Below are 25066 nucleotides of genomic sequence, written 5' to 3' on the forward strand. Positions count from 1 at the left end.
AGTAGGCAGGGGAAAACAATAAGGAAATTGGATTCAGAGTTCTCTGCCTTATATTCCCTCCCATAGTTATCACTGTCTCCTAGTTCGAAAACCAAATCAGAAGCAGCTTAAGATGGATTTTTATTTCTTCTTAGAAAAAATAAATAAATGAATACATTGGCTTGAATGTCCTTCCCCCGCTCTTACTCTCCCCCTTCAAAAGAAGCAACACTGTGAAAATCCTTAAGATAGAGAGGCAGAGAGTTGGTCACCAGGACCCACAATGGAGAGAAAAGACCCTCCACACACGAGGGGTCAGAGAAGGGCTCTGTGGGTGAGTGTGGCTTGTAAAACCTTGGCCGCTGCGTGGGGGGGGGGATCCGTCTTGAGCGGGGGCTGGACGTTTCCAGCTCTCCCCGGAGCCCTCACAGTTCCGTCTTTACCTTGTGCATCAAATCCTTCTGGTCAATCTTGTCTAGGTCCTGGTACCAGCGGTTGAAAGCCAGCAGGGCCACGTTCTTGGCAGCCACTGCCGTCACCTCCACGGAGCTGGCCGCCCACTCCAGGGCGTTGAGGAGGAAAAGCTGGTCGTGCAGCACGAACCGCGGGAGGGGGCTGCGGGGGCCGTGGACGGGGTGGGCCTGCCACTCGGCCGTCTGCACTGAGTAGTAGGAGCGAAAGAGGGTCTTCAGCTGGGAGCGAAGGAGGGGCTGGGGGGACCGGACTCGCCACACGGCGGCCTCCTGAGGCTGCTTCCGCCGGAAGCTGGCCGAGATGTTGACGGGACACATGTTGTCCAGGGCGCAGAAGAAGCTGGGGAAGTCTGTGGTGAGGATGCTGGCAAAGGGGAAAAGCTTAGGGTCGGGGAAGCCGAAGTAGGAAGAGTTGAGGTAGCCATGGACCAAGGAGATGACGGTGGGCTGGAAGGAGCCCTGGACGACATCGATGGGTGGGTCGAAGCCTTCAAAGGTGATGGTACTGCTGTTGTCCAGGTGCAGGGGGGTGGCGATGACCACTATGTCGTAGTAATCAGAGCCTGTGCCCACCTCATTCTCATACTTGACATGGTACAAGGGTTTCCCCTCTAGGAGAGGGAAGAGAGCACAAAAGCCCGCTTCTTTCTCAGCTTCTCCCCACTTACCTGCCATCTGGGGCCCTGCACTGAGGGGACGAGACCCTCAATGGGTGCAGCTGGGCTTTCCAGCTGCTGGGTCCCAGTCTTTCCGTGCTGGTGTGGCTGCAGGGTGAGCCCTGGACTGGAGTCAGGAAACCCGAGCTCTTTCTCTGGCTCTGCCTCTGACTAGCTGGGGGAACGTGGGCAAGGCTGTGGCTCAAAGTCCTCAGTGGTCAAATGAATGGGACTAGATTAATGCAAGTCTCTGCTTTCTGGCTCTGACATTTGCATCGGGGCAACAGTGCCCTCTGGTGTCACTCGGCAGTGCTGGGAACCACTCCCCAGCAGGTCATAAACCAGGGCTTTAGGGACAGAGGAGGTGGAAGTGTTCGCTGTTTAGGAATGGAGTGGCCATGGCCCCTGCTCTGTCTACTCACCTGTTTGCTGCAGGGTCACAGTGGTGACCGTGGCGTGGATCACGTTGGCCTTGGTGAGCTTCAGCAGACCGGAACAAACCAGCTTGTTGCCTCCCTCCACAGACCACAGGCTGCCTTGGGCCCCGGCTAGCGACATGGCTCCTGGGCAAAGGGGGAGGGAGGGCGGCCAGTGGGTTCTCAGAACCACTGCGCGGTGGGCTGGAGAGTCCAGCACCGTCCTACTGGGGCCTCTCTCCCAGGCCAAGACTCCTCCCAACCCTGGGCGCGGAGAGACGACACGCACAAATAACTGCAACAAAATTCACAATGTTGCGAAGTAAAAACATTAGGCTCAGTGCAAGAGCCACTATAAAAGACCACAGATTGTATGATTCTGCTTACACAGACTGCCCAGATTGAGCAAATCCATAGCAACACAGAGCAGATTCGTGGTTGCCTAGGGCTGGAAGGCTGGGGGATGCTGGGGAACTGATGGCTATAGGTGTGGGGTTTCTTTTGGGCAGTGAAAATGTTCTACAATTGATTGTGGTGATGGAGGCACAACTCTGTGAATATACTGAAAGCCACTGAATCCTACACTTTAAATGGGTGAACTGTGTGGTATGTGAATTATATCTTGAAGGATACATACAGGATACCGGCAGAGTGAGCAGGGTAGTCTCGCTGAGGTGAAACGAGGCAGGACCTGAAGGGTGGGAAGGAGCTAGCAGTGCCAAGAGCCAGAGGAATAGTATCCTGGGCATATGGGAGGTGCTTGTTCATTATAAACCTTTTCATTCATTTATTCAGCAAAAATGGGCTGAGTGCCTATGATGGTCGGCACTATTGTAAGGATACGTCAGTAAACGAAGGAGACAGAGGTTCCCATTGGAAAGCCTGCCTTCTAGTGGGAGGAGATCAAATAAGTCGATCAAGCAGTCTGCTAGAAGATGATACCTGCAGGGCAGGAGGGGTAGGGGCAGCTTCAATGAAAAGGCAACATCTTCACAAAGACATGGGAGAGCGAGAGTTTACCATGATTGTGTCTCAGGGAAGAATGCTCCACGCAGAGGGCTGGCCACACAAAAACCTCAAGGTGTGAGTGCGCCTGGGACGTTGGAGACACGGCAGGGAGGCCAGAGTGGCTGGTTTGGGGTGAGGGAGTGGTGAGGTGGTGAGGCCTAGACCATGTAGGGCCCTGCAGGCCACTAGAAGGACTTTGGGTTTTCCTTGAAGGTAAGTGGGAGCCATTACAGTTTTACATGCAGGCCTGTCAGGATCTGTCTTTTGTTTTAAAAGGATCATCTGGCTGATGCATTGAGCTTGGGGGGCCAGGGGGTGGGGCACATGGTAGGAGAGCTGCAGTAATCCTGCTGAGGGATGTTGGTGGCTTAGACCAAGGACGAGGCGGTAGTGGGAAGCTCTCAGATTCTGGGTATACGTGGAAGGTAGAGCAGATGGGATTTCCTGACATATGACATAAAGGATATGAGAGAAAGAAATGATTCAAGGTTTTGGCTGGAGCAATGGAAAGGAGTAATTACCAGCCAAGCTGGGCAGACGCTGGGAGGGGCAGGGGCTCGAGGGGAAAGATCAGAAGCTCAGGTTTGGACATGCTGAGTCTGAGACGCCCATTAGCCCTTCCAGTGCAGACACAAGGGTGGCAGCTGACACATGAGCCTGCATTTTTGGAGAGAGGTCTGGGCTGGAGGTCATATTTGGGAGTCAGGTGGGTGCAATTTAAAGTCTTGAAACTGGCTGAGCTCACCAAGGGAGGCTAAGTAGTTGAGAGCAGAAGAGGACAAAGGACCGAGCCTGGGCCTTCCATGGTAGGAGGGGGAGAGGAGGACACAGCCAAGCAGGCCACTGAGTGCCCGTGTAGCTCCTCAGCCTTGATTGCCGCTCTCTGCCCCTCCACCACCCCAGCAAAATCCTACAGCATCTTTCAAGGCCCAGAATGGTCATCATGCCTTGGGGAAGACATGCCCTGATGACTCTCGGGCAGATCTGTGGCCTGTGCTGGAGGATGGTGGGTGGTACATGTGCCCACCTGCCCCAGTAATAAGCTGGGAAGATGCGGTGCTCTAACAGATAAATACCCAGGGGCCCAGAGGCCTCAACGGGACAGCTCCTGAAACCGATCCAAACAGGAGTGGTAAAAACACACAGGACCTGAGAGCTGAGCCTCCCTTTCACCATCTGTGAAGTGGGATGAATACCATCTCCTGACAGCTTGGAGGATAGATGCCAGAATCAGAGGGGGCAGTGTTGGCTAGGCAACTGTACTGAGCCGGGTAAATGTGAGGTTATTACAGGGAGGGCCAGGGAAGGGCAGGTGGGCAGGCCGAGGGCTGGAGGCTCACCGGCAAAGGCGGGCATCGCTGCTGACTGGCCGTAGCTGGCCCGCAGGACAGCGGAGACGACATCATCGATAAAGCGCTGTGTGACGCCCACCTGGAGCAGGGACTCGGCCACGGAGCGCTGGGTCATGTTGACAAAGGCGGATTCCCCCAGCGAGTAGAGCAGTTCCTCCACACCCGAGAAGGCGTAACCGTGAGCCTGGTACTTATAGATCCTGGGAGACAAGTGGAGCCAGAGCCCTTGTGCAGAAAGGCCTTTCAGCTGGCCACCTGCTGCTGGGTCACTGCACCTGGGGGGGCCCAGCAGGGACCCGCGCCTCCTCTCCATGCAGTGGGTGGGAGAGGAGGCTGGTAATGGCCTATTCGCTGGTTGTAGTCGGCCTGTCTCACTTAGAGGGACAGCCCAGAGGGAAGGGCAAATACTCTGGAATCCCACCAGACCTGGCTTCACATCGTGGCTCTGCTGAATGACAAACATGTCACCTCTCAAGCCACTCCCTGCCTGAGGTCACAGCCCTCTTCTCACTCAGCTGGGACTGCCAAGCAGTGGGCTATGCCCGCCCCCACTGACACATCCCCTCTCCAGCAACTTCGGCTCTGCCCGAAGTGGCTTCTAGGACCACATCAGACCCGATGGCAACTGCCTTATGTCAAAGCTGTCCGGCTCGGTCCAGCAGGCCTCCCACTCACCCCCTCGATAATGGCTTGTTCTCCCACAACTCCCCCCATCTCAGGGGCTGGCATTTGCCTGGAACAATCTGCTGATGGACTTTTGGATGGCTGGCCTTTGAAAAAGTTGCCTCTGCTTGGGCTGCTCTGTCAACCTGTTGAGTTTGGTTACGGACGTGACACCCAGATGGGGGTATCCACAAAGCAGTTAGAAACTGATTAGTTAGTGGGTCTGGAACTTAAGGGGAAACTGGGGGCCGACAGGTAGAGGCTGTCTCCCACAAAAAGGAGAACTTGGCCCTGGGGGTTTAGATGAAATTGACAAGGGAGAAAAATATAAGAAAGAGGAAAGAGGAGTGAAGACATGGCTTTGGGGGCACCCGGAGAATATAAGGAAGAAGGGCCGTGAAAAGCATAGTTACAGGAGTGGGAAGGGCGGAGAAGCGCCAGCAACCAGGAAGGAGGCCTAGAGACCACGACTGAGGGTCTGATGCTGCAGCCTCTGCACCTGGGCCAGGAAACAGGGAGAACCTTCAGGAAGGACTGTGGGGGAGAGCTGCGTACCCGCCTGGTGAGTGAGCGGATTACGAGAGGTGGACAGGGCGACAGCAGCCCACTTGTCCTCGTTATTTGGAGTTGATGGAGAGGGGTCCAGGACCCAAGGAGGAGACAGGTGGTAAAGAAAGCTGTTTGTTCATGGTGGGACTGGGGGACAGAAGAGTTTGTAAATGGTGGCCCACAGGCTGCCTGTGGCTGACAGATATGTTTCATTTGCCTTATAAGATGAATTGGTTGTGCACACTGAAAAACTGGGAGATTTCACATATAACTGGATTTCCAGCTTCTTCTGAAACACTGGAAGATGGCATTCCCCCATGGCCACCAGTGGCTCGAGCAGAGAGCGGCCGCCCCTTCAGAGGGGGGCCTGGCTCTTCAGGGCCCCTCACCCCCTAGCCTTCCCTTCCACCCAACTGCTTTACTTATTCATACCCCAGGTGGGCCCTTGAAGGTGGCTGAGTTTGCAACCCATGCTTTTAGCTGAGGGAAAGAGGATGCCAGGGTGACAACGCGAGAGACCAACTACCGCTGCACTAAGCAAGCACCTTGCCCACGCCGGGCGTGCTCGGAGCCTGGGCGGAATTCTCACACCCGGCAAGTACCTTTTCCTTTTGGACAGTGTACAGTCATGTTGGTTCCTGCGGCACCTCTATTCCTCTCTCCTTCTAGAATGCCCTCCCCACACCCCACCCAGCCCTACCTCATGAACTTCTCCATGACCTCCTCCACCCACATCTGCAGTCTCAGGAAGCTGATGCCATAGTGCCACCAGAGGCGGAAGAGGTTCAGCAGGTACCAGTCAGTCTCCTCCAGCACAAAGTCCTCCCCGTTGAAGATGGCACTCCTCCCTCCCACTTCGCGCCGGTGCCGCAGCCCTGAGGAGACAAGGAGGAGGCCCTCAGGTCCCCTTCGGAGCACCCCCCGCCCCGGGGGAACCTAGCGATTCCTGAGGCTTAGATTCAGGGGCCGTCCTGAAGGATGCACATGGATCGGCTCCATCAAAGGGAATATGAACACTACGGTTTGTGCATCTGTGCTGCTTGTCTAAGAACAGTACACAATACACTGGGGAGATATCTGGCCTGGCTAGTCAACAAAGAAATGAAAATTAAACTAATGTACCATTTTATATTTTTTTCCAACAGGGATCCACTCAGCCACGAGTGAGGGAAATTCAGACGTCATCCTGGACCATCCAGGGGCTGACAGCCAACAGGGCCTGCTCTGAGATGGCAGCCCTGGGCACCAAGGCCACATGGAAGGAATCACAGCTCCTGGCAACTGCCTGCACTCTACAACTTACAGAGCACTGGGTCTTCGTATCTCACTTCATCTTCTCACAGCCTCGGGAGAGGCAGAACAGGTGTTAGCAACCCCAGGTAAAGATGTGGAAAGTGAGGCTGAGCGATTAGAGGACCTGCCCTAAGTCACGGGTTTTTCTTTCTTTCCCTCCTATTCCTGTCCCAAAGCCACGAAGTTCCCCTACCCAGAGGCAACCAGTAAGTATATTCCTGCAGCATCCTTCTAGAGATATTTTGTGCAAACACTTATAAATGTGTACATATCTCTGAGTTATCCCTCCCCTCACCCCCACATACTATATACACTGGTCTGCACCTTATTGACATATGTATCTTGGAGACTGTTCTATACGTGGGCCTACAGGACTTCCTCACTCTGGCTGCTGAACAGTCGGCTGTGTACTTAAACAATACTTTGTTTAATCTCAGATCCCAGTGGGTGGGTGGGTGGGATATTTTCAACTTTTTGCTATTACAATGCTATAATGAACAACCTTGTGCCTGCCACTCTGAACATCTGCGGGTACACCTACAGGATCACTTCTGAGAAATGGAATTTCTGCATCCAACCGTATATGTATTTTTTTTTAACTTAATTAATTAATTTAGTTTTGGCTGAGCTGGGTTTTTGTTGCTGTGCGTGGGCCTTCTCTAGTTGCGGCGCGTGGGCTTTTCTCTAGTTGCAGCGAGTGGAGGCTACTCTTCGTTGCGGTGTGCAGGCTTCTCATTGCGGTGGCTTCTCTTGTGGCGGAGCACGGGCTCTAGGCACACAGGCTCCACTAGTTGTGGCTCGTGGGCTCTAGAGCACAGGCTCAGTAGTTGTGGCACACGGGCTTAGTTGCTCCGTGGCATGTGGGATCTTCCCGGACCAGGGATCGAACCCGTGTCCCCTGCACTGGCAGGTGGATTCTTAACCACTGCGCCACCAGGGAAGCCCCGTATTTGTGGTTTTGACAGATGCTGCTGCGGTTGAATCTCAGTTCTCTCACTTATTAGCTGCAGAGACTTAGCCGAGGTGTATATGCTTTCTGAGCCTCAGTTTCCTTGGGAGGAGATACAATACCCATCTTGCAGGCTGGTAGGGAGGATTGGAGGTAATGCCTATGTATCACCTAGAAGGATGCCAGGTACTTGGCAAGCATACACCATGTGGAAGCCATTATGATTATGATTATTGAGAAGCAGCAAATTGAAAGGGAAAGAAACTGGCCTGGGGGAGAGGTCAAACCTGAGTTCTAATCCCGGCTCTGCAACTAACTCACTGTGTAACCTCAGGCAAGTTCCTTCCCCTCTCTGGTCTCAGCTGCTCCATCTGTAAAACGAGGAGATTGGGCTATATGACCTTCCGGCCTTGACCATCAGGGTAATCTGGGAAGGGCCCGAGGGCTGCCGCCAGCCCCAGGACGGCGCACTCACCCAGCTGCTTGACGAAGCCCTGCATGTGGAGGCTCAGGGAGTGGAAGGAGGCGGCGCCGCTCTCGTAGTGCTGCTTGTTGACCGAGATGGTGGCCAGGCGGCCGCCCACGGTCCCCTTCTCAAACACGTCGATCTGCACCCGGGGGCCGAAGTGCTGTTGGAGGAAATGGGCCACGGCAGAGCCCCCAATTCCGGCTCCAACCACGGCTGTCAGCAGGCCCGGGAGGCAGGCGTGGGGAGAGACAGAGCATGGGTGTGAGACTGCGGGTCACGCCTTCTCAGCCTCCTGGGCCGGTGGTTCCCAGGTATTTGCATCTCATAGGCTTTTAACATCTCAGAAAGGAAATCTGCAGCCTCCTGCCTTCCTGTTAGTTGCAAACTTGGTTCATATACCATCAATAGTCTCATCCAAGTCACTGAGAAAAGCGTTTCATTGGACAGGGCTCTGAGGTGCTGCTAGGAACCACTGACCAAACAGATAGTAATCATTCCATAGCACTGAGAGGACAGTAAAGCAGGTATGAAACTACTGAAATGGATGGCCATGCTGCCCACAATTTTTGCCCACCACATATCTAAGACACAGCTTTCATCTCATCTGACAGTCTTGTAACCTACTCAAAAAGAGAATGAGATAAAGCTGGTGTGATTTGTCCTTACCAGACCCATGTTGGTCCCTAAGACCACAGGCTCCTGTCAAGAAGGCAAAAATACACGGTTCTTTATGATCTGGGCTCCATTTACTTATTCCATTCCCTGCCTCACCCTTGCAACACTCCACCTTCTTGTCTGTCTTGACTTCTTTTGCTGTGGAGCATGGGACTTTGCTCTCTCATGTCTGTGCCTTTGCCCTCACTGCTTCCTTTGTCAGAAATGCTCTGTCACCCTTTGCCTCACTGACCTCTGTGGCCCTTATATGTAGTTTTTAGCTGGCTTGCCTGACCCGCCTCAGACAAGTGTCCCTCCTGCATAGTCCCACAGCACTCTCCTTACCCTGGCCTAGTCTGTGGCACACTATACTCAAATGATCTGTTAAGGTCTGAGGGCAGGTCCCTATGTCCCCAGATCCTGGCAGGCAGTAGAGCTCACTATTTGTTGCATCTTGAAAGAACAAACTACTTCCTTCTTCTCAGTGTTTACAAAGCCACTTCCAAGAATGCCCTTAACGTTTTAAACCAATGTGCTCCCTACCACTTCCATTTTCGACCAAGCCCCAAATTACCCTTCCCCCCCCTCCCCCCCCCAGAGAAACTGCTATCACAAGGCCTGGAAGCTGCCCAAGGACTACAGGGAAGCAGAAGACCTCACCTCATTGAGAGTCAGCTCATTCAACACCCACAAACTGACACCCACTCTCTGGTCTGTGGTAAGATGTGCTGGACATAGGATGAATCAAACAGGGAGAGCTCCTGTCCCCCTGAGCATAGGCGGGGAGCGGGTGGACAGACTCATGCACTATTAGCAATGACAACGTGTGACCAAGTGCAACAGCAGGATTCCAGAGAATCCTGAGGAAGCAGTGAATTCTGCCTGAGGGTGTGGGCCCCAGGCTTCACAGGGAAGCAACGACCCTGGAGCACAATAGGCTTTGCCAGTGAGCAGAAACACATTCTCTGCAGAGAGAACAGCATGGTCACATGTGGAACTATGGGGGAGTTTAAAGGGTCCAATGTGGGCTTCCCTGGTGGCGCCGTGGTTAAGAATCCGCCTGCCAATGCAGGGGACACGGGTTCGAGCCCTGGTCTGGGAAGATCCCACATGCCGCAGAGCAACTAAGCCTGTGCGCCACAACTACTGAGCCTGTGCTCTAGAGCCCATGTGCCACAACTACTGAAGCCCACGAGCCACAACTGCTGAAGCCCGCACGCCTAGAGCCTGTGCTCCACAACAAGAGAAGCCACAGAAATGAGAAGCCCGCGCACAGCAACAAAGAGTAGCCCCCGCTCGCTGCAACTAGAGAAAGCCCGTGCACAGCAATGAAGACCCAACACAGCCAAAAATAAATAAATAAATAAATAAAATTAAAAGAAAAAGGGTCCAGTGCCACACCGAGGTGTTCAGATTTGATCATGCAGCAGCCTGAGGATTAAGCCATCTTAACAGGAAGCTCCTCGTTCCCATTGTGGGTAGAGTCCAAACCACCACGGACAGACAGAGGCTCTTGTCAGAGGGCTGAGGACAATCAGGAAAGCTACAGGACAGCATGGCATTGCCACGTAGCCTGCCTTGATGATGCCTGGGGTGAGGTGGGTAGGGCTGGCTGGAATGAGGAAGGCAGCAAGTTCTGCGTTGCCAGAAATGGTAGAGCTGTGAGGAGGCCCTGCCCCTTCTTCACTGTTCAGTGAGAAATGTCCTGCTCTGCTGCCCTTTCCCAAGAGATGGGAGAGGCCCTGCATCTCAAGACATTGCCTGCCTAATTCTTCCGGCTCCAAATCCACCTCCTCCATTAGGCCTTCTCTGGCCACTCCAGCTCTCAGGCTTCTCTTTCCTCTGAAAACCCTAAATGTTCAGTCCCAAACTGATTTCTGGCATGCTTCAGCCTGTCTTAACCCTTTATGGCCTGAGCTGTGGTTTGGTAATCCAAACCTTAGCACTGCACTGGCCCTATTAAGTCCGTGGTGCTCCCATGGGGCATCCCTCCCTGCCACCTACAGCGCACAGAGGGCAGCCTAGTGGATTAGGGACTCCTTCTCCTTCACACCAGAAGCCCAGCATCTCTTCCTATGGGAATTTTATATACGAGGGACTTGAAAAACTTTGATTCACGTAAAGTTAAAATGACAAATGTTAAGAGGTAAAAAGTGTAAACAAATATGGAATTCTAGTCAATTATATACATGATGAAGTATTTAGCAAAATGTCATGATGTCTGCAATTTATTTTGAAATGCATTAAAATGTAACATGGATTAATGCACATGTGATAGGTATGTGATAAAGCAAATATAGTAGCAGTTTCTTAATGGCAGAATCTAGATGCTGGGTATACAGGTGATCACTGTACAATTCTTTCAACTTTGGTCTATGTTTGAAAATTTCAAAAGAAAGCAAATAAGTAAGAAGACTGCTGTTGAAAATTCCCCACTTTGTCATTCAGCAAATCTATCCCCAGAGGACTTACCATGGGTTCTGTCTCCCCTAGAACTGCCTCCTACCCTCCATGAGGTTTTGGCTTAGATGTTACTTCTAGGAAGACCTCCCAGAGCCCACAAAGACTGGGGTGAAGCGCCCCTCCTCTGAATTCGCAGTGCTTTCTCAGCCTTAGCACTAACTTCCTTGTATTGTGCAGTCTCTTCTCCACACAGAACTGTGGAGCACTGTGCCTGCTACATAGACGACCCTCAATAAACCTGTGTGATGACGTCAACCAGAGAGGCCAGAATCTCTGTCCTGGGGGCACCTGGCAAAGAGCCAGATCCACGGCAGATGCTCAGTGACCCTGGACCTTCCGGTAAGATCGGTGACCAGTCCTGCCCCAAGCCTCTTTTCCGCTCCAGGTAGCCCTGGACACAAGCCCACGCCATCAGCACCTTGCCTACTGCGGTCCCCTTCCTCGCCCAGTCGCAGTGCCTCGGCTCTTCTCCACCCAGCTCCTCTCCCGAGGACCCCTCCCTCGCCCGGCTGCCTTCCCCTTCCCCCATCCAGAGACTCCCGGCTCACAACCCTTTTCCCTCGCAGCCGTCCCCAGATCAGCACCCCACTCGGTCCTTCCCGCACCGATTTTGCTGGGCCGGGCATCGCCTGTAGCGGCAGCGGCGAGGAGGGCGGCCAGCGAGGCCAAGAGCCGGGCAGCGCGGGCCATGGCGGGCAGCGACTGGGGCAGCACGCTGGTACTCGGGCAGTCGCGGGTTGGCGCTGGGCTCTCCGCCCCAGCCCGGCGCCTCACTGGCTGTTCCGCCTTCCAGCCTCGCTGGTCGCAGCCTCTCATTGGACAATCAGCCTTCCCTCTCCGGCAGGAGGCCCTCATTAGCCGCATCTCTCTGGGGGCAGGCTCTGTCATTGGCAGCTTCTCCGTCCCGCCTCCTGGATTCGGTTTCCTCATTGGCTGGCTCGTCCTGCTCCGGCGCAGGTGTGCGCGTTTCGAGCGCTCGGCTTCAGGACCAGGGCCCAGCTCCGGGGGGATTGACGGCAGGGAAAGAATTGAAGCTTTGACGATCTCGGTTCCAATCCAACCTCTGAGCGTTAGTGGCTCTGTAGCGTGCCTTGTCGGTGTCTCGTTCTGTTTCCCTGCTCTGCCTTTCTAGGTGGTTGTGGCAATCACGTGAGATAGGGGATGTGAAATCACTTGGCAGTGTCTGCAAGTGCTGGAAATTGCTGACCAGTCATGCAGTCGGGATGGCTAGACGCTACTTGTTTCAGCGTATGCTGAAACAAGGCCAGATGCTTTCAAGACTGCTGTTAGTTACTACGTGTATTTGCAGTTTTGACATACAGTTTATGTCTCTGCCTTCTACTTAAAAACAAAAGGTAAGAGTTTCATCCACTCTCCTTTCATAGGGGAGGAAAGGTAGGAAGGAAGGGATAAGCTCCCATTTTCACCCTCTCAGAAAACAAGAGCAGCTCACTGTGGCTAGTTTACCACACTATGAAGGACAGATTTCCTCTAGCAGAAAATAAAATTGGGGATGAGTTTCAGGATAAAATAAGGAAAATTCATGTTTATTCAGTCAGATTATGGCTCAGAAGAAATGGAAGGGACTCGGAGAATAGTAAAAGGGCATAGATCTGAGTTTCCAACCAGCTCTGTGAGTCTTAACAGGGCCAATCTAGATTACTAGTAAAGCAGTAGATGAATAAACATGCATTTCTCATACTAAAAAGAAAAACTTTTTGGCAATATTTGTGTTAGAATGGAAAACCTTTTAAGTTCATTTCCAGACTCAAGATATTCCCTTAAATTATCTTTTAAAACAAGCATTCACCATCACTTTGTGCCATGTTCTCTTATGTGCTAACAATATAATTCTTGCAGTATTTTAATTGGGTAAAATCATATTAACTTTAAAACTCAACTTGACTCTACTTTGCTTTTAATTTTAGGGTCTTCGGTAACTCTAGATTCTAGAGCTGTATTTTCTTCTGTTAGGAAGTTCTTCCAATCCTACAACACATCGATGATGTGTATCAAAGTTGTAGGACAAGTTCAAAAGGCTGTTTAAGAGGAAAAGCAAGGAGGCATAATTCTGGTGGCCGAGGTGCAAAACTAGTAGTTTGACTGGGAGTGAGGCTGGGTGACTCAATCAGTTATTTATTGCTGCATAACAAACCACCCCAAAACTTAGTGGTTAAAAGTAACAATCATTTATTTTGCCCATAAATCTGCACTTTGGGCAGGGATCAGTGAGATCAGCTCATCTGTGTTCCATGTTATGTCAGGTGGGGCTGCTCCACTGGGGACTGGAGAGTCCACTTTCAAAGTGGCTCACTGAGGTGGCTGGCAGGATGCTGCTGGCTGTCAGTTGAAAGCTCAGCCATGGCCCTCAGTTCCACTCCACAGGCTACTTGAGCTCACTCTTTGGTTTGATGGCTGTATCAAGAGTGAGCATCCAGAGACAGGAAGGTTTGGGTCAGAAACCAGCAGTGTCACTTCCCTATATTCTATTGGTCCAGATTCAAGGAGATTTTGGAGTCATGTTTGAAAACCTCCAGTGAATTTGAGAATGTGGACAAAGTCTGAGTGGACAGGAATAAGAATATACTTACAAGCTAGCACTGCGAGTATGAGGAACAATGGATTATGGAGCCAGGGTATGCAGACAAGACTGGAAGAATGATGAAAATGCAAGGCCAAAACTACAGGAAAGGCTGGTTCCAAAGAGGGGCACTTAGCCAGGAGGCTGGGTATGTGGAAGCCAGTGGAGAAGCAGAGGTAAAGGAAAAGCCAGGCAAAGGTTGGGAAGGGCTTATGGAAGCAGTAAGCCACATGCCAGTAATCTGGTTGAGAGGATGGTCAGAAGTCCTGCAGTTCAAGTGAAAATGATTAAAGCAGGTAAGACAATTAGAACCAAGAAGCGAGCACAAGAAAAGGCAGTGCCAGAGAGGAAGGCAGAAACAGGAGTCCAGATCTAAAAAATACATAGAAATCAGAAGGAAGCAAGTCAAGGAGGCAGAAGAACAGACAAGACTTCAACACCAAGGCAAGGTGTGGAATGCACACACTGCATCCACTTGGCTGGGCTGCTGGTACCTCCACTGAGTGTCAATAAGGTGGGTCAGCAATTAGTGAAGTGACCACGTCAATACACAATATGAATCTGGCAGACAAAGACACTAAACACGTGAAACACAGTTATTTCAATTAAGGTTTTATTAAAGTTGTTTCTGAAGATTATATTTCATCCTTAGCCTTCCTTATTTGATTTTGCTTTAGTGTTTAAGAACCCTTCTTCACTTATTAAATCCTTTGCCATGAAAGAGCACCACAAGCTTATATCAGTATCAAACTGAATAATTCCTTTATGGCAGTGAGGAAAATCCACAAAAGATTCATAAAATCCGCGTACTAAAGCATCAAGATCCCTCTTCAAATGAGTCAAAGCTTCCTTACACATATCATCGGCAAGCCAATGACGTCTTTTTACTTTACCATCAAGATGAAAACAATTAAGGGCACTGAAACAATTTTATTTCTCCAGTCTAAAAATGTAGATTTCCTTGTTATGGCTAAAACAGACAAACACAAAAAACAGAAGCTAAAAGGAAAATAAGTTCACTGTGGTTGATTAGCTTACCATTTTTTTTTATAGTCAAGCACCACTTAACCAGTCTTTCCCTTCCCCTAGACTTTAGGCAACTATAAAAACATACGAAAAACAATGTGTATAATAAAAGGCAATAAAAATAAATATTTGAGGGCCTACTGTAATAGGCAATTTGCACATTTCGCTTAATCCTCACAATATTTTGAGAATTATAACCATTTTACAAACGTGGAAGCAGGCTCAGAAGAGTGAAGTGACTAGGCTGGGAATTATGTTCAAGTTGATGCCTACTAAGCCTACTACGCTCTATTATGCTGCACTGGCTCGTGAAAGCCCTTCAGCATTTTGAGATTCTCACTGTTATAGCTCCATCTTCTAAATTTATACTTTTAAGTCTGCAAAACTACTGAATAGTAGAAGAATCTAAAATTATTCTCAGTCTACTTGCTAAAACAGGAGGTTGCAAGGAATAAAAACTCTTCAAGTAATCAGAACATTCCACACCTAAAATTATGGTTATTCTAATTCACTGGTAATGATAGCTAGTGATCCAAGAACACAAAGGAAATCATAATTGGCTCATTTTCTTGTCGTCACTATTTGTTAATCTCAAAGGAATGAAGGCAAAAAAAGACAAATTCCTATTGTGAAATCTGACTGCTCATTATATTTACAGTATGTACTTAGTGGAATGACAAAAGAGGTTCTGGTTTTAAAATCTCACCAACAGTCTTTTGCTTGCATCTTAGAAGCATGTATTTGTTTAAGTGTCTAAATCTGGTGGAGGTGGTAGGACCCATTGGGGGATGCTTTGTTGATACATGCTTGTGTAGTATGCTAGAACTATCTATGATGTCTAAGAGGGTAACTTTCACCACCCCACAGAATGGGGTCATAGAGTTCTAGTAGGAATGGATTTATTTTATGTGTAAGTAACTTAAACCTAAACCTGGGCAACCTGGACACCTAACAACATTTAATTCTCTGCTGGGGACATATTTGCATGTTTCTTGTAGAACTGTTGAATCTTAAATGACTGAAGTTAATATCTAGTTGTTTCTTACTTAAGTTCTCACTAAAATTTAGTTTACTAGTTTTAGAGATTTTTTTTTTCTTTGAGTCTAGTCCTAAAAGGACTATGTTTTCATACTTCAGAAGAAGCTGAAGGGGTGAGATTAGATCACCATGAAGGCTGCTTCTAACACTAAAATAACCATATGACCTCCTTTCGAATGTCCAATTGATATATATATAGATATATAGATATCTATCTATATATATATCTCATTCTTTCACTAACTCATTTATTGAATAAATTTTTTACAGAACACTATCTATAAGCAAGACTGAAATAAAAAATATACACATAGGCTCATTAACTCTAGGAGGTCAGTACATAAAAGGGGAGCTAGATGTTCACACATGTGACATAAGACAGACACAAAAACTAGGAAATAATGCTTGTCAATGTAAGAGAGGTAGTGAATTGTGAGTACCCCACCCCCCCAAAAAAAACACCCCAAACCTAGCATAACTAATGAGGAATCATGGGAACCTAACATTTTTTTGTCCTGACCACCTCCCCATGTAATCTAATAAAGGATCATAAGGTAAATCTGACAAAGTGGCAGAAGATTTAAGGGCTGGTGGAAAGAGAAGTTGTGGGTAAATTACCTATATAGACCAATTTAGGTCTTTAGCTGTTGGTGCTGCCTCAATTTCCCTGAAATGATTATATACCTAGGGAGGAGGCTGAAAATAAATTGAAGATAACTCAACAAAGAAAGCACAAGGTTTCTTGGCCATACTTGCTTGAAAGGGACCTGGTATCTTGATTTCTTGCCAGTCTCTGCCTTCCAAGTCTTGCCTGGGCCATTAGCCTTGTAAATGGGATTTGAAAAGGGACAATGAGTGTGAATATGAAGTGTATCTGGCAGGAACTACAAGGACAAAAGATGGCTAAAAGAAAAATAAAATAAAAACGGGAAGTCCTGAAAATCTACGTGCATAAAAATCAACCGAAATGATTTAAATTCATACAACTATAAAGCTTTATCATTAGCACCCAAATGTTAAACCAATCCCTACCATCTCCTTTTCCCACAAATACAAGATTCTATATAATTCCTTTTATAGGGACCATTAGTAAGGAACATTTAGTTGAAAATACATAAACATATACTCATTTCCACCTTTAAAAAAAATTTTGGATTGAAAGTCATCAGAGTACCAATTTAAAAATAATTTTCTTAAACGTATTTTGATAAGGCCACAGGAACACTTGTCACATTGTTCAAATGCCCAATGGCAAGACTTCTGATGAGACCAAACAGGTCACATTAAATCAAAAGAGTATCTTAGAAATAAAGCCAATATGACTAAATCCAAAACAGATCACATGAAGTACCTCATGTACAATACAAACCTAGTTTAATAAATAAAGGAATCACAGGTGACTGCACTCCGGGAGAACATTCAGTTCCTCTGGGCCCATTCATAGCCTTCTCTGAGACTCCACTGCCACTTCCACCTGGGCAAGTCTAATGGTGCGGCCATGAAGCTTGTAGCCATCCTGCCTTACTAATGCCACAGTGCCAGGCTGCACCCCAACACCAGCCGGCACATGACAGATGAGTTCATGCTCATGAGGGTCATATTTGTCACCAATGGGTGTCATCTTCTCCAGGCCATGTTTGGCAAACACGCTTTTCAGCTTTGTTTCTAAAAGTGACAAGCCTCGGAAGATCTTCTCCAGAGTGAGCTTCTGGTCTCCAGGCTCTGTTTCTTCAGAAATACACTCTGTAGTCTTCTCCAAAATGTCTGCCACCTCCACCAAATCCTTACAGAAACTCTGAATTCCTACAGAGAAACCAAATACTCTTACTGTTTGTGAGGAAACCCCTCTGCTCTTGAGGGTGCAGTTTGGGGAAGGCTCAGAGAGCTGGCTGGTATACTAGGTACCCCAGGAAATGCAAAGATTGCCACAAAGGATTCAGGGATCATCACCAATGATTACCCCTGAAACCCTACTGATGAGCCAGCATTTCTCTTGGAAGGCATATGACTAGGAAGTATTCTGGGAAACGGGGAAGATGGTTAGAACCCAAGAACTAGGTGAGACTATATACAAAAGGTTCAGAAACCTGTCCTTTAAAAACTTGACTTATATGCTTCTTGTATGTTTGTTGCTATTCACCTTTAGTACTAAGTTATGAATATTTTGAAAATTCCCGACTGTCTCATTTGTGGAAAGGCATACATTCTCAATAGGAACAAGACACTAGTATTTCATTGATGGGGGAATAATAGAAGAATAGTAGACAAGACTGTGCTAAGGAGGAGTCAAAGAGTGGTTTATTCTTGAGGATTAGCTAAATAGGAACAGGAAAAAAATATACTCCACAGATGAGGTAAGTCTCTTAATGCCTACTATGAAGTTATATACACTTGCTGAAGACAGGCCACCAAGCTTGTCTAATCTTTTTAGAGTCACATAAACTTTATAAAAGTGAACTCAGTTGTTGAGAAATCTCATTACTCCCAATGCTGCATTCTTCATTCTTCTTACAGAAATGATAAGGAACATCATCATCACAGATACCTATGGTAACACAAAGGCCCTGGTAGGAGCTGGTGAGGGGCGAAGGACTTTGTTGATCTAGCTTTGGTCCAGTGACAGGTTTAAGGCCCTGTGTCAAAGCAGGCAGCCAATAAAAGAGATGATGACAGAGGAGAGATTTCCCAGGTATGTACTGCCTGGATGGGAAGGAATGACTGACAGAGAGGCAAAAATTCTACCTTTAACTTCTGGGTAATAGAAATCCATTATAGCTTCTTGAGCAAAACAAGTGGAAGAGGAGTCAAATTGTCTAGTAACATACACAATTTATGTGGGGTGCTGGGGGCATCACAGATGGGTGAGAAGAAAAGATATCATAAGAAATGGAAGAGAGCCGACTGAAGTAATCTTGGTATAATATGGCCTGGAGTAGGAGAGGAGGCAATGGAGAGGAAAGAGTGAAAGCAGCAGGCCTTTTCAGAGAACTAGACTTGGTGAGTTCCACAAGATACCTCTCCCATCACTATGAGGGATGGGAGCCATATATATTAATGGCTGTTAATGACATCAGCTGAAAAGGTAGAAGAGATTAGCTAAAGCCTTGAAAAGTATACTGATAAAATTTGGAATTCCATCCAAGAGGAAAGACTGTCTGATAAAGATCAATCAGGGACATCAAAGGCTTTCCCTGGCTATACAAAGGAAGACAAATACTCAAATTGAATTTGAAAGCTGTAAGCTGCTGGACTGATTTGTACACTGCCATGGTACAAAAAGTTCTGGCTTCTAGTCAGTAAAGCTGTATGAATTTGGGTAAACAGAAGCCTAGGTTCTCTTGTCTGTACAGTGAGGGGTTCAGTCTCTGATCCTATTCCTATTACTGTGTTACTTCAATAGATGGTTGGTGTCCGCAACATTTCTTAGAGGGAAAAAAGGGATCTCTGTGACCTGTTTAAGAGAAAATGGGTTACGGAGACAAGACTGTCCCTGGAAGGAGGATAGTCGTCATGCTATGCTGTATGTTAATTTAATGACAATGAAAGCTTTCTTCTTTTTTTCTACTTCCATGCTCACTGAGCAATCTTCATGTTTTGCTTGACACATTTTTCTCTATAAATTAACAAATTAGATTACCAAATTCTTTTGAGTTTATATAATATGTATTTGTTCCTGAGAACCTTATTAATTCTTGAGGAAACTGACATAAGCCAGTTCCTAAAGCATCGAAGCTTGACTTGTGGTAAGCCAACTCACCCTGCTCCCCGCAAGCAGGCAGGAAGTCTTCCTCTTATCACAATTGTTCTATTTGCTACAAAAATTCCCTGTGGTTAGAGGTCAGCAGACTTTTTCTCTAAAGGGCCATATAGTACGTATTTTACGTTTTGTGGGACAAGAGGCAAAATCAAGCATCTTATGCAGGTGATTATTTAACAAAAGAGAAAATAAATTTCCACAAATTTTTTCTGATGAAATTCAGAACTGTATTTATGGACTAACAGGTGGCAGGCTTGGCCACTGAGCCCTGATAGCTGGAAATATGAGACTAAAACTTGGATGAAATATCAGGAACACAATTGGGGGGTCAGTATTTAGCTATTCAGGAATACAATTTGGGGGTTAGAATTTACTCAAAGTCTTGAAACATGGTATCTACAGCACTGAACGAAAAGCAGAAGGCTAAGCCAAAGGACTAGGGTTGGACAGGACAGGAATGAAGTGAATCCCCTGTACAAATAGCGGATAAAATCCAGAGAACAGGAAGGAGTGTGATACAAGGGAAAGAATAATAGATTAGGGATCAGGAATCAATGGATTCATATCTACACCTGTTGTCAAATAACTTTTTCTAGCTTGCCTATAAGAGGAGACTGGACTAGATGCAATCCAAGGGCCCCTCAAGCACTCCATTCTATGTGTAGTCAAAGTATAATGCTCCATATTAAACTGTGAGTACAGCAAGTAATCACAGATTTGCCCTTTACTCTTGAATCCGTTATTCAATTAACATTTTCGTGAACAGATTTGGAACAAGAAGTGGTGCATTTAGGAAAAAATTTCTGAACGACTTTGAAATGGACCAAAAAGATTATTCAATGCCATCAGTGAAAAAATAGATTCAATCTAGCACAGCTTTCAGGGTTATCTGATTCCATGTGGTCTGAACCTTCGAGTTATAACTCAGCAAGCTGTAGAACACTGACAGTAATGCAAATGATTTTTGTCTATAGTTGTGAAAACTGTCTGGTGGAGATACAGTTGATTATTGAACTATGGTTATGGACCAATTTTGCTTATGTGAAGCAAATCTCAGCATTTATGATTGCCTATGTGTCTGCTCTTTGGATTCTCTTCTGAACATCTTAATGATTCACTTGTTCATTAATGAGTTAAACCGAATTGCCTGTATAGGCACTAGAATGTTAACTGTACATGCTTGAAAAATAAAATAACAAATGTCAGGTGAAAATAAAGGCAAATATTACTTTAGCAAATGGTTCACTTGACAACATTCCCAATAAGCAGAGCAGAAAGCCTAGGGGGATAGAGGAAGGGCAGGATTGGTTAAGGACCCAGATGTGTCTTTTGCTAAGTTCAGTGTGCACAACTGCTAGTAAGTGCCCTTAAACTAAAAGGTATTTTTATTATTAATAAACCTCTCACCAAATATCTTGGCATCTTCTACACATCTCTGGGTTCGCCTTCTTATATTTTCACCATCAGCTATAGCTCTCTGGTATCTCACCTGAGCATCAAAAGCAAAGTCAAAATGATAAGAAAACAAATGCCTACTGGTGGAAAAGAAACTTTTTGCTTACTTTACAAATTTCACCCTTGGTATAGATTTTTATTAAAACAACAACAACAACAACAACACGAGTTGTGTAGGAATCTTAGATCAGCTACTCCAAATTCCCAGTCATAGCAGGAATCTCTCTTTATAGCGGCCCTGATAGGCTGTCATTTAGGCTGCCAGTTTGAACACAGAACAACTGTTTTCAAGCTCATTATCTTGAGAAAAAGCTTTCTTTTTCACCTTCAGGCAACACTGCCACTCTTCAACTTTCTTTTGTTGAACTGAACTCTAGGATAGCCGAGTAAGTTTTAAAAATATGTCATCAATTTAAGCCAATTATTTAGCCTCTTTAGTCTTTTCTTCTTTCATTTTTATAATCCCTGGTTCCTTTCATTCCTCTCACAAGACACACTTTCCAAACCCCTTACCATTTTTGGGCGGTCCTGCTTTGGAATTACTCTAATTATTTCTCTTTCTCAAAGTCTGTCAGTCTAGTACTGGCACAGTAAGCCAGAGGTAGTCTGATTGGCAGAATACAATGATAAATGACTTCACTCATTCAACAAATATTAATTGAGTGTGTACTACATGCCAGGCACTGTACCTCCTTTGAAGCTACCAAAATATCAGGTATCTAAGTACTGTGACACCAGGGAACTGAAAAGAGATGAGTATCCGTAGTCAGTAATGTTTTTGAACTAGTACAGATTATTTTACCTAGTATATCTAGCAAGAGGGGTAAAGAGCTAATTAGAAGAAACAGTTTAAAAACTAACTTAAAAAACTTTACGTGGATATTTAAATCAGAGAAAAGATGTGCATATAGATAATATAAACAGATAATAGAAAATATGATATATGTTACAGAATATATGAACAGATAATATAAAATCTACCCACTGTTAAATCCTGGACTTCCTTCTCCAGTTTAACAGCTTTTAGCTTTAAGGCTCGTTCTGCAAGAGAGGGCCCAAGTTCATCAGGAGGGTCCTCAGAATTGCAGTCTTCACCAGCGGTTCTCTGGGTGGCAGTGCTGAAAGGATGCAGCCATCCCCTAAAGTGGGAGGGAGGTGGTGCATTATGAAGAAATGCCGTCACAAACAGCTGAAGTTATAACCAGGTTCAGAGGCTGGAATGTTTCCCAGATTGACTCTCTCTAGACAAAGTGCTTTCAGTCTCATTAACAATACAAACACTTATAATGTGCTTGCTAAATGCCAGACAGAGTTGACAGGGTTTTACTTAAATCATCTTTTCATCTTACAACATGTGAGATAAATACTATCATCATCCCTATTTTATAGATGAGAAAACCAAAGCTCAGAGAGGCTTATGACTTGCCCAAGATTACATAGTTAGTATTGTTGAATCAGGATACTGAGCATCAGGCAGTAGAAATAGCTGGAAGTGGGGACACAAAAGTCAGCAAGAGAAAACGAAATTATAATACCTAGAACCAGCAGGGCAATATCAGAAGCGAGAATTCAAAACAAAGAGCCGTACAGTTCAGGTTCAATCCCTCATTTTATAGGTGGGGAAAATTAAGCCCAGTAAAGGTACCTTATCGAATTGGAGTGAGGCCTGGAATTCTAAAGCCATCTTGATCACAAGCTCTAAGTAAAAGCAAGGCTTTTATGGAAGAGAACCTACACTAAGAGAAAACGAGTTGGGAGCTCACCTATATGTAAAATCAAGTCAATCAAAAACTTATAAAACATTTACTATATGTTGTGGACTGTGAACTATATACAGGTGAATAAAACAGATCATATAGACATATAGTTCAGTTCACATAAAAAGTTTAGAGTGGGGCTAGTTTGCAGATCTTGGATTGTAGCGGTTCTGAGACCCCTGTTCAAGGAAGTTTCCATTACACCTCCTGGATCATCATAACTTAATATGAAGTAAAACCATCAAGAAATCTGTGAGCGCAAAAGGTCTTTAAAACAAATAGTTTATTTATTTAAACTGGTATATATTGAAAAGTGGCCACTGAGGTGAAATCTAAGCAAAGGCTTAAAGGGGGTAAAGGAGTTTACTTCAAGAAAGGGAAGAGGGAACCATCAGTATAAGGGTGTGGGCAAGATTACTTTTATCTTCCAGGCCAGTCCTGAATTCAGTTATTATGATCTGATGTCAGATTACACAAGATTACACATTTTTATTTCGAAAATTGGTCACCACAGATCTGGGACACATCACACAGGGTGAAACAGATCCTTCCTCCTAAATTGCTAACAAACTACACTTATCCAATTGAAAGGAGGTCAAGATATCCTCAGGGCCAGTTGAAAGGGCACACGGCCAGGGCCCAAGTCGTGAGAAAGAGGGAGTTGCGGTGCATCCATTCAATTGCTACTGTTTCAGAACTGGAGTCGGGGAAATTTTATTAGAAGCGAACATTTTCCTTCTGATCACTTCCCTACACCACAAACTGTCAAAAAGACTAGGAAAGAAAAAAAAAAAGCTTGAAACCCGGAATTCAACCTCTCACCCGAGTGCTGGGTCAGGTGTGTTAAAAAGGTGACAGATAGTTATGCAAAATTTCTGGATTTCACCGTAATTTAATTTACTTTTCAGAGATCCAACCTGATCCATCCCCCTACTCAGCAATTTTTATTCTTTCCGATAAATAAACTGTCAACGGGGAATAGTCTCTAAGAATAAGTAACATTGGTCACTAATTTTAAAGGGCCGATTCTATACAGCCCTGACTGGTTTCCGGTCTGGGTTCCACCACTTCATGAGTATTTAAGTTCGGAGACGTTACTCAACTTTTCTAAACCTCAGTTTCCTCAATTAAACGGAAGAATAAAAATATATTTTTTTATTCTTATCATACTGATAAATGATCAGTAAAAGTCGCAACTGATGGATAAAAGTAGCAACCGGAACTTCAAACTCCCGAAGGCAGGTGGAAGGGCCGTTTGTAAAGACCAAGTCCAACGGCCTCCTTTTACCGATAGGTAAAGTGAAGCTCAGATACGATCACACAGGGTGTTGGGAGAGAATCCCAAATTACCCGCAGACACCAAAGCTGTCGAGAAGGGGATGGGAAGGGTACATCCCCAATTCAATCGACGCTCGGGCTGAATAACAGTTCTCACCTCCGAGGGCGTGACCTCGGATCTTTCCACCTTCCTCGGCCCGGCAAGAAGGCAAGGCTGTAGACCTCAGTTTCCCTCTCTGTAAGATGGGGCCGTGAGCGCCCAGTCGTAGCGGCCGAGAGGCTTGGTAGGTCCTCTCGCCCTCCAGCCTAAAATCGCCCCTCCGGATCGCTTCTCCTGCATCGTCCTCACGTCCCGGATCCCCGGCCTGCCTCGCTTACCTGCCATCTGACGCGCCCCTCGAGGCCAGGAGGGGCTGCATCCGCCGCCGGACCGCCCACAGGAACCTCACGGCCATGTTCCCCACCTCGGCTGACTGAGGCTGCGCACGCGCACTTGCCCCAAGTGACGAGATACGCTCGCTTCAAAAACCACGCTTCCCGGCAGCCTTCGCGGGAAGGTTTTCTCTCTCAGGGCCCCGGATGGGAACGCTGTTAGTCGGGTTGTCCCTGCGCCGTTTCCTACCCGGTCTTCAGACGAAACGCAACCCTTCCGGCCCCCTGCGTATTCGGCGAGTAGGTTGGTTTCCTGTCACAAGGGAGTGGGCTCCATGCTACGCGCGGAATTCGCGGCGACCAAAGGGAATAACAGCTGTACCCTCAAGGAGCTAACATGAAGTTATGCACAACAAACAATTGCTAACGCCCTATAAAGTCAAAATATGACCGGTGTTTAAAGGTGAGGGGCTTGGTGCTGCGGAAGCCTAGAGTACGATATGGCCGAGTGTGGGGCGTTTTCCCAAAGGAAGTAACTTTTGAACTGAAAGCGGAATAATGAGTAGATGAAAAGAAGAGGCAGCTGGTTCAGGTAGAGGGAAACAGCATCTGCAAAGTCAAGAGGGGTATTGCGAGTAAGGCACTGAAGTACTTGAGGAAGCGGGGGAGCAACACGAGACGGTGGTTAGGCAGGGCCAGAGCACTTGAGGAATTAAAAAAGTCGAAGCCTGACTCTCATCTCCCATCACTCTTCCCTGCTTTTTTTTCTCCAGTTCCCCCTTTCCCCCCGACTTACTGTGTTTTAAAATGTGTATTTTCTCATTTCCCCTCACTAACGTGTCAGTTGCATTAGGGCAGAGATTTTTTTTTTTTTGCCT

At 46.8% G+C, this 25066-nt stretch overlaps 2 protein-coding genes and 1 long non-coding RNA gene across 7 annotated transcripts in view; 1 reads left to right on the top strand and 2 right to left on the bottom strand.

Annotated features, from left to right (window-relative positions):
- Positions 1-107: 107 nt before the first annotated feature.
- Positions 108-11698, bottom strand: PCYOX1L (prenylcysteine oxidase 1 like). 3 transcript variants are annotated; one of them, XM_060008566.1, is made up of 6 exons: positions 11530-11698; positions 7814-8020; positions 5797-5971; positions 3873-4084; positions 1531-1671; positions 108-1063 (listed from the first exon to the last, which is right to left on the bottom strand). In XM_060008566.1, the coding sequence occupies exons 1-6, from the start codon at positions 11612-11614 to the stop codon at positions 405-407; spliced, it is 1479 nt and encodes a 492-aa protein (XP_059864549.1). In that variant the 5' UTR covers positions 11615-11698; the 3' UTR covers positions 108-404. The 3 variants fall into 3 exon arrangements, with proteins under 3 accessions (XP_059864549.1, XP_059864551.1, XP_059864550.1); XM_060008568.1 differs by having other exon boundaries at positions 7814-7967; positions 11530-11676; XM_060008567.1 differs by lacking the exon at positions 7814-8020.
- Positions 11699-14101: 2403 nt separating this feature from the next.
- Positions 14102-24283, bottom strand: GRPEL2 (GrpE like 2, mitochondrial). The gene is made up of 4 exons (XM_060008569.1): positions 24195-24283; positions 21767-21920; positions 20734-20815; positions 14102-17372 (listed from the first exon to the last, which is right to left on the bottom strand). The coding sequence occupies exons 1-4, from the start codon at positions 24269-24271 to the stop codon at positions 17008-17010; spliced, it is 678 nt and encodes a 225-aa protein (XP_059864552.1). The 5' UTR covers positions 24272-24283; the 3' UTR covers positions 14102-17007.
- Positions 24284-24506: 223 nt separating this feature from the next.
- Positions 24507-25066, top strand: part of LOC132423168 (uncharacterized) — a 122950-nt gene continuing 122390 nt past the window's right edge. For all 3 annotated transcript variants that reach the window (XR_009518944.1, XR_009518946.1, XR_009518945.1), the window contains exon 1: positions 24507-24651. This is a non-coding gene — a long non-coding RNA (uncharacterized lncRNA). The remainder of the gene's footprint in view (positions 24652-25066) is intronic.

The sequence above is a fragment of the Delphinus delphis genome, chromosome 3, assembly GCF_949987515.2.
Source record: "Delphinus delphis chromosome 3, mDelDel1.2, whole genome shotgun sequence".
Classification (NCBI taxonomy): Eukaryota; Metazoa; Chordata; class Mammalia; order Artiodactyla; family Delphinidae; genus Delphinus; species Delphinus delphis.